The sequence below is a fragment of the Delphinapterus leucas genome, chromosome 17 (genome assembly GCF_059928025.1).
Source record: "Delphinapterus leucas isolate spDelLeu-1000000601 "Yukka" chromosome 17, BTC_Dleu_Yukka2, whole genome shotgun sequence".
Classification (NCBI taxonomy): domain Eukaryota; kingdom Metazoa; phylum Chordata; class Mammalia; order Artiodactyla; family Monodontidae; genus Delphinapterus; species Delphinapterus leucas.
The window spans coordinates 67,982,655-67,996,762 of NC_143145.1; the positions used below are offsets into that span (position 1 = coordinate 67,982,655).

The following is a 14,108-nucleotide window of genomic DNA, read 5'->3' on the forward strand; positions in this document are numbered from 1 at the left end:
GTGTCCTTGAGAGGCTAACCCAAGACCCCTGGCTATGAACCACAGAGAAGTATCTCCCATGGGTATTTTAAGGGTGAGGTTGAAACCAGTGCCTGCTTTCCCCAGAGGCAATACTGACTTAGCAACCTGCCTATTAACGAATCTCTGATGTTTGGCTTTACACTGCACCGACAGTATATTCAGTTATTATCTAACATTGAAAGTGAAAGGTAAATCTTGTCATTCCCATTTGGAAGATGGTGAAATAGAGGTTTAAAAGTTTAAAAGAGTTGTCTAAAGTGAATTCAACAAAGCAGTGTTGCAGCTGGAAAGTAGATCAGCTGACACCTGTCTCCAGTTTTGTAGGTCAGGGACTCTTTGTAAGTTTAGAGCAGTGTTTTACTTACAATATTCCTCCTTGAAAGCTTCTATTTACTTTCTTAAACTGTGGATGCCAGTGGAGAGGTACCAGGTGTACATTCCAGACACTTATAAAACATACACAGACTGAGCCATCTGCCCTTTGGGTACACAGCTCCGGGCTGAAGAATTTCTAGGGTTGTTAGAAGAATAAATGAGGCATTAGAGGGAGCAGGCTCTGAGGTAGAAGCAAATACCCTATATCCCTGCAAAGACAGGTTAAAAACACCCTCTTCATTATTACAAACAAAAAAACTCACCAGTTTATTCTGTGCTTTTTCAAACTGCATTGCTCTCCCCCTGTTTATTCATTAAATAAATGCAAACACATGTGCTTTGAAATGGGTAGGTGTAAAAGAACATTCTGCACAATTATATCTAGGCTGTGGCAGACTTATCTCACATGCATACATGTATCTGGGGGACGTTAATTCACGGTGACAGCTGAGCATGACAAACAGTACACAAATTGGAAGGCCGAAAAAATGCAACTACGAACCCCATGCAGACAAACACGCATATGAGTTTTCCCTCAACACACACGTGGCCGCACTTATGGGCGCGTCACCACATTGATAAACCCCAAACACAAACACCTGGGCTTCCGCCGCCCGCGAGCTGCCTCCACACACGCGGCCTCGCCTCCTCCTCCAGGCAGGCGGGGACTCGCGCGCGGCCCTGGGCACAATCGCTCTCCCACCCGCATCCCGCTGCGAGAACACAAGCGCGCCGGCCGGTCCCGAGCCAGCCCGCCCGCCGGGGAAGCGGCGGCTCCCGGGGCTGGGGGCAGGGCCCGGGGGGGGGGGGCGGTGCGGGAGCGCCGCGGGGCCGGGCCTCGCCGCCCGGGGAGGGGAAGAGGGGCGGGCGCGGGGCGGCGCCCGGCTCACGTGGGCGGGTGGGAGCAGCTGAAGGTCCGCTCCGGAGCCCGGGCTGTCCTCTCGCGCGCGGCGCTGGCCAGGGCGGCGGCGGCGGCGGCGAAGGAGGAGGAGGAGGAGGAAGGCGGCTGTGGCGGCGGCGGCGGCGGCGGCGGCGGCAGCGGCGAGAGAAGAGGGGAGGACGGGGGCGGCGTCGGACTGGAGCCGAGCGGCGGCGCGAGCTGCCCGGGGCGCTGTCGTGAGCTCGCCCGCCGGGCCTCCACCCCCGAGCTACACCCTGCCGTGCCCAGCTCTGCCCGCGTCCGTGCCCCCGCGGGGAGCGCGCCGGGGCTGCCCCCCGAATGACGGGCGGAAGGTTCGACTTCGACGATGGCGGCACCTACTGCGGCGGCTGGGAGGAGGGCAAGGCGCACGGGCATGGCATCTGCACGGGGCCCAAGGGCCAGGGCGAGTACTCGGGCTCCTGGTCGCACGGCTTCGAGGTGGTCGGAGGCTACACCTGGCCCAGCGGCAACACCTACCAGGGCTACTGGGCGCAGGGCAAGCGGCACGGGCTGGGGGTGGAGACGAAGGGCAAGTGGATGTACCGGGGGGAGTGGTCACATGGCTTCAAGGGGCGCTACGGGGTTCGGCAGAGCCTGTGCACCCCCGCTCGCTACGAGGGTACCTGGAGTAACGGGCTGCAGGACGGGTACGGCGTGGAGACCTACGGGGACGGAGGTGAGCGGCGTCGCTGGCGGCTCGGCTGCTCCGCGAGCTAGTGCGGTGGGCTTTGCCCAGACTGCGGGGAAGCGGGGAGGACGCGAGGAGCACGTGTCCGGAAACCCGCCAAAACACCTGGGGAAGCCTCCCACCCTCTTCCCGCGCCCGCTCTTCCCGGGAGGGTGCAGTGGGACGCGACTGGTGCGCAAGGGTTGGATCTGACCCGGTTCTTGGAGCGGGCGGTGTGTGCACACCCTGGGGAGCAAGGCGTGAATATACCTGGCCGGCGCCGCGCTGCCACCGGGAGGGAGCGCGCCCGGGAGGGTTGGGCTGGAGAGGGGACGCTGTCACTTGAGCCCGTCACATTACGTTCCTGATCCCTCCCTCTCCCGGGCGGGTTTGAAATCACCACTCCCGTGGAGTTAGAGCGAACGCCCTGGGCTTGTGAGGCTGGCGGTCGCTGCGGACCGCTCCTGGGATTGGTTTCACGTGGAGTCGTATTTCGCTTCTGGTCCTCTAGTAGCCTAAAGATAGAAGCCAGAACCCCATTAACTAGGATGTTGGGGAATTGTTCCTTATCTGAGGTGCTTTTGGAAACATCCTAGTTATGCGAGTGGAGAGGCCACCTGATGCAGGTGGAATTCGGAGGATGTGGGGGTTTCTTTCTGTTTTTCATTCGGTTTCTTAAAGTATTGGTTTTCCATCAAAAGAAGGTACTCATTGTTGAGCTGCAGATAGCTGGACAAATTATGAGGAAAACACTTTAGAAATGAACAATAGAGTCTACGTTTTAAAAAATACAATTGAAAGGTATAGTTGCTAAGTTAACAGCTACTTTACTCCTGAGAATGGCAGTACGAAATCGCCGGTTTGCACTAAGGTGTATGACCGAAATGGTATGCTGGCTGTGAGCAAAAATTCACCTTGTTTTAATATTTAAACAATATTTGCAAAAGAAATTTTCTATATAAGAGGGCAGAGTTCCCTTTTTTTTTTCCCCCAACCAGGAAACATATCATTGAAACAGGTATCAAAATCTGATGAATTTCCTTTTGTAATAAACTGGGAAGCATGCATGTCTTATGCTTCGGCAAAATACATTTTCTTATACTAAACATAATCAGTTAGTTGAAGAGGGTTGTAGGAAGCAAGGTCACATTTCAGAATTCTGCAGCTCAGAGTTGGAGGATATTAAAGGGATCCAGTTAAAAGTTTCTCCAGCCCACGGCAACCCCAGTCAGGCCACTGCTTATATAAAAGCTTATACAATTTGTACACTTCACTTACTCAGAACAGTTGGGCCGTGTTTCAAATGCAAAACGGCAGAATGGTAGGATTTGCTAAAAAGGACATCTTTTCATCCTACAGTATAAATGAAGGATATGGTTCTCATGGATTAAAGGGGGGGGAACTTACTCTAATACTTGTATATGGGCTGCATGAGTTTCAAGTTCCACAGTAATTAGGGCCCTTAAATGTTCTGAATGGGCATAGAGTGCCTTAGGTTGACAGCCTTACAAACATGTTAGCTTGTGATTGGATTTTATTGGAGGCCCCGGGTCTACAATATAACTAAATTCCATGCTCGAAAGTTGGAATACAAAACTTATCTTTCAAATGTGTGCATTATTTTATAACCTTTCAAGAAGGCCATGGATAGTTCTTTTACCACAGTATTTGGAAGGCTAAAAATAAATGTCTTCTTTCAAAGTTACTACTCATTAAACAAAATCTCTTGGTTTAGAGTATTCACTATACCTAGCAATCAATATATATATGTAGCACAGTAAAGGTCCTCTATGTATGTGTTGTGGAAGCTCAAATAAGTGTCTAGGATGAGTGTAGATAATCAGCATCTTGTTTTAAAACTAACTTTTAAAAGAATTTTTTAAAAACCTCAAAATTTGGCATCACTGTAGGACTGTGGTTCTCTTTTTCTACCAAAAACAAATCTAATATGCTACCAATTAGGAAGGGGAGAAAAAACTCTTAAAAATCACTATTGAATTCCTACCCTGTGTTTTTCTTTCGTATGCCAATCAGTTAATTAGAAAGTCCTGAATCATAAAATGGGGGTCTAAATTGAAGTGTATTGCTACAACTTATTTCATACAAAGATTTTGGCCAAAACAGGACATATCACTTCCCCTATTTTTACTTTTTGCCTCTGCACCACAAGTCCATCCCTAGCTACCCTTTCAGACCTAGGGAAAATCTGATTCCATGTATTTTGTGGTGGCATTAAACTAGAGGAAGGAAGCCATAATTCCATTGACAAGTATCACTCGGTTTATTTTATTAGTGATTTGTGTGTGAAGTGTTACTGAAATAGAACCCCCCTGAATATTAAGAATAAATTAGTACCATGCTCATGAAATCCAAGTCTAGGTGCCCAGAATATTTGGTGCAAATTCTGATCCTGCTGTGGTTCCTTTTTTCACCTGTCGTGAAGCTATTGAAAATATCTAGGAAGACACATTGTTTTGTTAATTATATGCATACTTGCACATGCACATACCCATTCACAGCATGTAGATTTAAGTTTGGCATAATAAAGTCTAAATTTGACTGGAATTCTTTCTGAACTGGATGCCTTCCACTACAAGCTTATTTAGTGAAAATGGCCATATCTAGAAAATCAGCTCCCAGATACAGAATCATAGAACATAACTTCAAACCCATGGTCTATATTTAAGGGATTGCGAGGAACTAATTAGAACTTTATTTGAGCAGCAGGGAGCAGGTGGAAACCACCTGCTTCATTAAAGAACTAGAGGCCCTTTTTTTTGCTAGGTTCATTGACTAAACTAAACCTGTTTTAAATTTCAGATGAGCCACTAACACTTTGACTGTAAATTGGTTTCTAGCAATTCTGTGGAGGAATTCTTCCATATACTGTTCCTCAACAGAATAGGATGGGAATATAGCCAATGCCATTGTTCTGCTTCTCAACTGGACAGTTAAGCAACAACCTAAATTTCTAATTATTGCTGTTGCCTTAAACCACTTAGAGTTTTCAAGCAATACGTCGTTGGAAATTCTAAATACTTTTTGGAGATAGCAGTTTAAGGAAACTAGCTGTTAATTTCCCTTCAGTGTTAGGAATTCCTAAGACAGTATGGTTGCATTTTAAAAGTGTAAATACTTCTTGATATCAAACAGTATGTTGGAAGTTGTTCTAGCAAAATTAACTTGTCATTATGTAGCAGGATACAATTATAGCATTCCTTGCTTATTTAAACAAAGTATTTTAAAAAATAAGGTAGTTTTAGTGCGTGTAAGTCAGGTTGTATAACTTTTATCTTAGAACTTAAAATTTTATCTATCAGGAAAAGGGAAAGTAAGTTGCAATTTCCTAATAATTCAATTTCCTTCCTTGTTAAAGAAATAATTATTAAGGCAATAATTCAGTTTCCTTCCCTGTTTGGAGATGGCTAATATTCAGTAGAAAGCTTCTTGATCTGAAATGTTCTATTTGACTGTCTTATCCTTTGGGGTTTATGCCCACCTCCTCAGAAGTTCTTAGGTGTCAGGTTAAGATGTTAAGACCTACCCAGAATATGACATTCACAGTACCAGACCCACTTCATATTTCATTGTCTCCCTGCTACTGTCTATTTATATACCAAAAATATATCAGAATGAACAGAAAGCGATGGTAGTCTTGAAATTAGTCAAAACTTTTGACTTTGGAGCCATTATGGCTTTAACTTTTAAGTGCAATAATCAGCCCTTGTTAACACGATGATATAAAACTATAAGCAGCACTTCTCGGTATTTTAAAAATAACTATGCCATGCAATAGAAATCTTTTCACGGCAATATAAAATGGCAAGGTAGCTCGGTATAATCAGAAACTGAAAGAAGTCAAGACAGACTGTTATCATGATTGGTGCTCTGTGATATTGTGAGTTAGGAATAATAAAGAAGTAATTACATCTTAAAATTTCTACATAGCTTCTTTTGGGGGATATTTTAATTTAAAATTTTCCTTTAATTAAAAGGAAATGAACTTGATGTAGAAGAGAAAATTCTAAGTTCCCTAATTTTAACATTCAGTTCCTCCTAAGGTTATTTAAAAAGCTGCTCCAGATTAATTTTTAAACGTCTCTAATTTATTTAATAGAAAAACTTACTGAAAACAAATGCTTTCGATTAGAGATTATCCTTTTCCTGAGAAGGCATAATATTCATTGAAAAAGTGATCTGGTGTCAACAAAGTTTTAGTGGACACTGTCAAGCACGCCTTTGCCCTGAGATGAATTCCGTAATGCTAAGTGTGGAAGTTTTCCTCTGGCCTTATCTCAGTTTTCCCAAAGGTAAACAGTGCACGCTTTTTAGCCACCACAGCTGTATACAAAAAGCCTACATACAATTACAGAAAAGGTCTAGGCACAACATCTCAGGGACGGGATTCACAAATGGAATTTTAAAAGCATCCCTAAGAGTTGACTTGGCAATGTGCGGGATTGCACCTTGGGCCGCCGGGCCTGCGCGCAGGGCTCTAGCCGTGCACGCCCCGCCCTCGCAGGCACCAGCGCCCCCTCGGCCCCAGACTTACGCTGTGCTCTCTTGCGGTCTCTCGAAGGTACCTACCAGGGCCAGTGGGCCGGCGGCATGCGACACGGCTACGGCGTGCGCCAGAGCGTGCCCTACGGCATGGCCACGGTGATCCGCTCGCCGCTGCGCACGTCGCTGGCCTCGCTGCGCAGCGAGCAGAGCAACGGCAGCGTGCTCCACGACGCCGCGGCAGCCGCCGACAGCCCGGCCGGCAGCCGCGGGGGCTTCGTGCTCAACTTCCATGCAGATGCCGAGCTCGCGGGCAAGAAGAAGGGCGGCCTCTTCCGCCGCGGCTCCCTCTTGGGAAGCATGAAACTGCGCAAGTCCGAATCCAAGTCCTCCATCTCCAGCAAGCGCAGCTCGGTCCGCAGCGACGCGGCCATGAGCCGAATCAGCTCCAGCGACGCCAACTCCACCATCAGCTTCGGCGACGTAGATTGTGATTTCTGCCCGGTGGAAGACCACGTGGACGCCACCACCACGGAAACCTACATGGGCGAGTGGAAGAATGACAAGCGCACCGGCTTCGGCATCAGCGAGCGCTCCAACGGCATGAAGTATGAAGGCGAGTGGGCAAATAACAAGAGGCACGGGTATGGCTGCACCGTGTTTCCCGACGGCTCTAAGGAAGAGGGAAAATACAAAAATAATATTCTGGTCCGTGGAATAAGGAAGCAGCTTATACCAATAAGAAATACAAAAACTAGGGAGAAGGTGGACAGAGCGATCGAAGGCGCGCAAAGGGCAGCCGCCATGGCGAGAACCAAAGTGGAAATAGCAAATTCAAGGTATGTACGCACAGGATGGGTGGTTCTGCCCGGGTCCTTCGCAGCAGTGGAATATCAAATAATATGTTTGTCAGTCCTTTGGTGACATCACCAAATAGGTTCTACAACTGCCGGAATCAAAGGTGGAAAATGATTAAGCCCAATAGAATGAGTCAGAAATGTACCTGCACTCTTCTGAAACTTTCCGCCCTCAAAAAATGTCGAAGGCATATTGCGGTTCCCTTCCTCATATAATATTACTTCCCTAATACTGAACGTGATGGAGTTGACTCAGAGCCTGTGTACATTTCCCAGAGTCCAGAAAGTTACTTTTTTTAAGAAAGAAAAGTACCCCTGAAATACTTCCAGAGGGAGCACAGTGCTTTTGTGTGCTGCAAAGAAAATACCATCCACATGGAAACCCACCTAGTGTAGGTGAGTCCCTTTATTCTAATATTAAAGTTGGAGGTGTGTACAACTCCACCTTAGAAAACTGTCCTAATTTATAACATTCAAATTCTGTTTATTGATGCCTTATAGGTGAGATTGGTTTTGAGAAATTCACCAGGATTCAGATAAGGCAGAAATGTAAAGCTACATGACAGAATCCAGCAGACATTCTTTGAACAGCAAAGCTTACCTACATGGGAAAGGCAGAGTGACCGAGGCTCAGCAGAATCCCCCCATTCTATGCAAGAAAGACTAGATCACTGGTATATTGAAAGGAAGGGGGTGGGGAGAGCCTGACAAAGACAGATGGGACTCTCAGTGTGCCAAGGTTAAAAGAAAGAGCGGCAGAGGAGGGCTGGAGTGAGTAGGACACAGTGGTGAATAGTAGATTGAGAAGTGAGGTATATGTGGGCACGCCCCTGAAGTTCTACCCATGATAGCCAGGTTCAGGCATCCAACCAGGGCATGGAGAAACCAACTGGGAATAGAATTTTACTAGGGTTGGATGTCATATGTTAGTCAAAAAAGAAAGTGGGACGGTTATACGTGGAAAATTTTATTCTTAGGCTCATTTGAGCAGGTAGTGACTGGCCCTAGTTTCCTGTGATTTGAGACATAACGTTTATCGTAGAATATTAAAAACCCTTGTCCTGCTTCAGTACTATCCTCGCATTGAAGTAAACCTCCTTGTGAAACCACGAACTCTTAGCATGTCTTCAGGTTTTTATTCTTACCATTAAATTAATGAGCCCTCCCTTTTCTTTGGTGGAACCATGTGAAAATTCTGATGTTCAAAATTTTCGATGTACAAAAAATGGCGATTTCATATTGTTCAACTTAATACTTCTAGACTTCTGAAATTCTTTTTTTTTTTTTTTAATTAATTTATTTATGGCTGTGCTGGGTCTTCGTTTCTGTGCGAGGGCTTTCTCCAGTTGTGGCAAGCGGGGGCCGCTCTTCATCGTGGTGCGCGGGCCTCTCACTATCGCGGCCTCTCTTGTTGCGGAGCACAGGTTCCAGACGCGCAGGCTCAGTAGTTGTGGCTCACGGGCCTAGTTGCTCCGCGGCATGTGGGATCTTCCCACACCAGGGCTCGAACCTGTGTCCCCTGCATTGGCAGGCAGGTTCCCAACCACCGCGCCATCAGGGAAGCCCTGAAATTCTTTTTTTTTTAAATGCCCCTATTTTATGGCTGCTGTTTACTTCTGAGTGTCTAAAACGCTAATTGGAAAGTGGAGGCGGTCTTGGTGTTTGTATTATTTTTAGATATATATGATATTAAAGTGTTCAAGATTTCCATGTTTATCCCAAACTAACACAATTTTAAAGTTAATATTGCTCGTTAATTGGCGCAAACTTTCAAGAACGGTCTCTCCTATCTGCTGAGCATCTTTTATTGTAGATCATGGTTTTCTCTGATCACCAGGCGTTGCATCTACTTGCTTTTTACTTTGCTTGTAGATAGGATACTTGGCACATCTAACCTTGCCAGCTTCCATGGCCCTCTGATAACTTTTAGAGCGAATTGATATACTTTTCGTTAGGCCCTAGTCTCTAATTTGAAATGTGTTCTTGAATCCTTCCCTTTTGTTTTCACCTAGTGATAATACTAGAGGTAATTCAGTCTTGGCAGGTGGAAGATAAACCTATGCGGGACATTCTAGCAAATACCTTTCTCATGCTTGCTTTAATTATTGACTTTTATGATTAAATTGGAGGAACCTACATAACGAAAAGCTGTGATGCAAAGATCTCTGATTTTACCGGTATCGTAAAACTCTTATCCAAGTTCTAGGTACAGTCTCTCTGTCGAAAGTCTTTTGGGGTGGTATTATGTAGTTTGGGAGTAGTGTGTTATAATAGTTTATAATTAACAGACATTTAGCTTAAGAGCTTGTACTTCTAGCTAGTTAACGCCTTCATAAAGATTTCACTTAGCTGCTTACAAAATGCTCAGTTCATTATGCTTAGTGATGTAAGCCAGTCAGAGGACAAATATATTGCATGATTCCACTTATAGGCGAGATCTGTAATGGTCGAACGCATAGAAACAGTAAAATGGTGGTTGCCAGGGCCTGAAGGGAGGGAGAAATTGGAAGTTGCTGTTCCAAGGTATAAAGCTGCAGTTAAGCAAGTTGAATCGTTCTAGAGCTCTCTACAACATTGTACCTGTGGTTAACGATACTGTAGTGTGTGCTTAACGTTTTAACAGGGTAGATCTCATGTTAAGTGTTCTTACCACAAGGAAAAAAACACTGTTTTGATGACATGATAGGCAAAAAAAATTCTTAACGCCCGATTAACCTTTTATATTTCACTTTCACTGGTTTAGTGTCTTTCCAGATTCCTTGCTTTAATGACTACTTCAGATACAGAGTTTTGCAACTTGCTCAGTCCTTCCTGACCCTTCTAGCAGTTGTTATTAATGGTTTTTGCTTTTATTAATGGTTTTAATCTAATGGGTTTTGCTTTTAAAAATATCAAAAGTTTAAGAACATAAAGACACTCTTCCCCTTCCCCTGCCCCAGTGATGGCAGAATAAGAACTAGAAAGTAAGACTCCTGGCAGCGGCCACTGTTGAAATCACTAGTTCAACATTAGCAACAAAGGGAGATGATCTGTTAATGGTTATTGACCACTTCAGATTGCCTCCCTGATAGTGTTATTATTGTATCACTGTTATTTTTTATGCTACAGAGATCTTAGTTTGTTTCTGAAATCCCAGGGAAATGGATCCGCTTTTTTTTTTTTTTTTTTTTTTGCTGTACGCGGGCCTCTCACTGTTGTGGCCTGTCCCATTGCGGAGCACAGGCTCCGGACGCACAGGTTCAGCGGCCATGGCTCACGGGCCCAGCCGCTCCACGGCATGTGGGATCTTCCCGGACCGGGGCACGAACCCGCGTCCCCTGCATCGGCAGGCGGACTCTCAACCACTGCGCCACCAGGGAAGCCCTGGATCTGCTTTTGTACCATCACCTTATTTTATCTGGAAACAAAGCCTAGCTTTGAGGGAAAATAATTACCTTCTGTGAAGATGTCTCCTCAGGGAAATCAGGAGACATGGAACCAGCCATCTTCGGCCCAAAGATTCAGGAAAACATGGTAGACCTGTGGATCTTTCCTTTACTTCATTGCAGACGGAGTGGTGTATCTTCCCAGTAAACACAGGAGGCTTATTTCTGAAGGCTTATTATGGACCCCTGTTTAATTCTTATAGATCAGGGAATATGAGGATGACAGAGAAGAGGTAGTAGATGCTAGAAATAATGCAGTAGAATCAGTAGCTACTGAAAGTTTCCTAGCTAGTTTGGCTAGCACTCGAAGAGTTAAAAGTTTGGCTAGCACTCAAAGAGTTAAAACTTTATAAAAATTTTAAAAAAAGAGTTAAAACTTTAAGGGATGCTAATAATTTGCCGACTCCTATAACCTTTCTTTAGGTGTCTGTTCTACTTCCAAAAGTTTATATGATTTTATGTTAATAAGATTTTTTTAAAATATTTTGTTCTCCTCTTGTCTTGGCCCAGAGAGTAAAAATCATCACATGGGCTTGAGAAAATGTCTCCACCTTGTTTTTTAAGAAATGTGCAAGAGAAAGGGGAGCAACTCTGAACATTTCAAGCTCCTCATTTTCAGAGGCAGAGACTGAGGCTCTGCCCAAGGTCACCCCACTGTCCCTGTCATTTCAGTCATTTTTCTCATTTGGTCATTTTTTACTCCGCTAACTCTTGTCTCCAATAATTCCTTAAGACAGATGTTCAAATGACTGTTCCTTGAGAAAAATATTTTAAGGAGGGATTTTAAGGTGAGGCATTTGGTTGAGACATTTAAGTGACCCTTTGAGAACCACACTTCCATGGAAACGAATAGATAATTTAGGGAGGGGTGTAGACAGAGGAAGAGCTTTGTAGAATCTGGGCCTTAGAAGGAGTAGTTATGCTAAAGGGTGGAAGAGGTGTGTTGAAAAGGATGGGAGAGCTCTGGCCTAAAGCATCTGAGAACCACAGGTATTTGTTTATACTTGCTTCGTTGTTATCAGATTAGAAGAAAGAAAACTAAGAAGGGAGGATAGAGAGGAGTGGGATAGTGACCCTTACTCACTAACTCTGTGGCCAGCCTCACTGCAGCTAGTCGGGTGATGGGCTGGGAATCCCCCAGGACCACTGTGAAGTGTCAGTGGTGGGTCAGGCTGACGAGTGGGGTGGAGCTGTCTGCTCCCAACCTCTCCCCCACCATTAGTGCCACTTCAGGTGGTAACGGCAGCACTAGACAGGGAATGTGCTGTCCTCTGCCCAGCCCTGCTGTGCTTGGGGGATGGAAGCAGCCAGATAGCACGTGGAGAACTTCAGCATCAAGGGATCTGGTGAGCTTGCTCTGTCCGTTCGCAGAACCAGAGACTGGATTCCCTGTTTGCCAGTTTTGGACTTACATATTAAAATGACAGGGTTTTTTTTTAACCCTACAGGAAAAATATATTTCCCATACTTCTCTTTTAAAAAGGTACATTACAATTTCATGCCACTCTCCCCCTTTCCTCTATGCCCAGAATGACTCAGCCACTACAGCTTTCCTTCAGGGGAGTCTTTGCTCATCCCTCCCTCTCTGGTACCCAGGCCCGGCTCCCCTGGCCAGCCCTTCGGGCTGCTCCCCACTCTGGTTTAGACATAGAGCCTCTTCTTCACAGAGGGTTTCCCCACCCCTGCCCCTCTCACCCCACCCCCTCAGTCCAAATCCCCCCGTTAGTCTAAATCGTCATTGTATTTCAGTATGTTTGTGTAATATCTCTTTCTCCAGCTTCGACTGGAGAGCCAGGCCCCGAAGGCAGCTGGGCTCGCTTTTGTATTACCAGCAGCTAGCTGAGATCAGGACACTTTTATAAGAGCTCTAGTAAATATTTGATGAATGAGTGAATCACATCCTCACTACTTTGGGTACGTACACTGCCAGTGTTTCTAATTCCATTTTGCCAGACATTTTTAAACCGCAGTTCTCAGGCAGGAAACCTAGCTCTCACAGTTCATCACCCTGTAATCTGCCAGTAGTCAAGGAAGTGCAGAAAATGCAAAAGTATGTGTTAGAGGTGCCCTTTTCCCTAATTAGGTCAACATCATTAAAGTGTCAGAACTAAAGCATAGCCAGGGAATAACAGCTTCTAGTTAAGCCAAAATGTTAATTCCATTCGTCATGAGCTGGTCCAGTGATACCTGTGAGTGTCCGATAAGAGATTTCCGGGAAGTCAACTTTTACTAACTACAATAACATTGGCCTATCCTACTTAGTTGACATCACCAAAATTTGTGATAAGGCAGAACATAAGAGCTTATTGTCTTTTTAAAAATCTGTTTGCTGAATATTTAGCTGTCTGTTTCCTTTTGAAAGGTTTTCTTGTCCAGCCATTTTTTTGGGGTCATTTTTCTTTAGCTCAAATAATAACATTCAGTGGAACAGTCCCTCACAAGATTACTTGACTACATTCACACCTATTAAAGCCCAAAGTCAGCCATGAGCCAGTGCACTTTATGGATCCAAATTAAACTTATTACCACCAATTTTAGGTAAAAGCTCAATCTGCCGAGTTATTGTAAAGGGCAGGGAATCTGAGGTCCTTAAATTCTGTTGGATAAAAGGTTTCTCTTTCTCTTTTGAAAATCGATATTATTATAGTTTATATTTTATCTTTATTTCTTTTCTGTAATATTAGTGGCTGTATCACATCTTTAAAAACAATTTTAGGTTACCTTTTCCATGAATGTTTTTGTTTCTTCTACTGGGGCCCTGGTTAATTTTCAACTGTTAGCACAAGTGATTTTTCATAGGAAGGCGGACTCCTTGTAATGCCTCATAAGTCACTTTAATGAAGAGACTGTTAAGTAAGTAAAGAAATTTGAGGGGCAAATCACCTAAAATGTGGGAATTTATGGCTGAGAAGAGCATCAGTTATTTTTTCTCAGTTGTGTCTCCCGTGTTCTTCCATATCTGCCTTTGCTGCCTGTCGCCCTTTTCCACCTGCTCTCACCAGCCTATGAGCAGATTCCAGAGGCTTGGTTAAAGCACTCAGGCCTTGAGGTGCGGAAAAGCTTCTGTGTGTGTGGGCTGACGTTTGCCTTTCTCTTCACAGGAGGGTTGTTTTAAGGGTTGAATGAAAGAGTGGGTGTCATGGGACTTTAACCTGTAAATCCCTACATCTAGTTAATGTTTTAGAAAACGTGTCGATCCTACAAGTACCATTCCCAAAAGTGAAGGTTGATAGAAGACCAAGAAGCCAGCCTGAGATGGAGGTAAAGATGGAAGCAGGAAGGGAAGGAAGGCTTGGGAAGCGGAAATAGGGCTAAGCCAAAGGAACGGAGTTAAGTCCACT

At 45.0% G+C, this 14,108-nt stretch overlaps 1 protein-coding gene across 3 annotated transcripts in view; it reads left to right on the top strand.

Annotated features, from left to right (window-relative positions):
* The first annotated feature begins 1,525 nt into the window (after window positions 1-1,525).
* Window positions 1,526-14,108, top strand: part of JPH1 (junctophilin 1) — a 79,381-nt gene continuing 66,798 nt past the window's right edge. For 2 of the 3 annotated variants that reach the window (XM_022595221.3, XM_022595220.3), the window contains exons 1-2: window positions 1,528-1,994; window positions 6,565-7,324. In XM_022595221.3, coding sequence (XP_022450929.1) covers window positions 1,616-1,994; window positions 6,565-7,324 — 1,139 coding nt within the window. In that variant the 5' untranslated portion in view covers window positions 1,528-1,615. Of the gene's footprint in view, window positions 1,995-6,564; window positions 7,325-14,108 lie in introns of all 3 variants that reach the window. The other variant, XM_089898565.1, reaches the window with a different exon arrangement.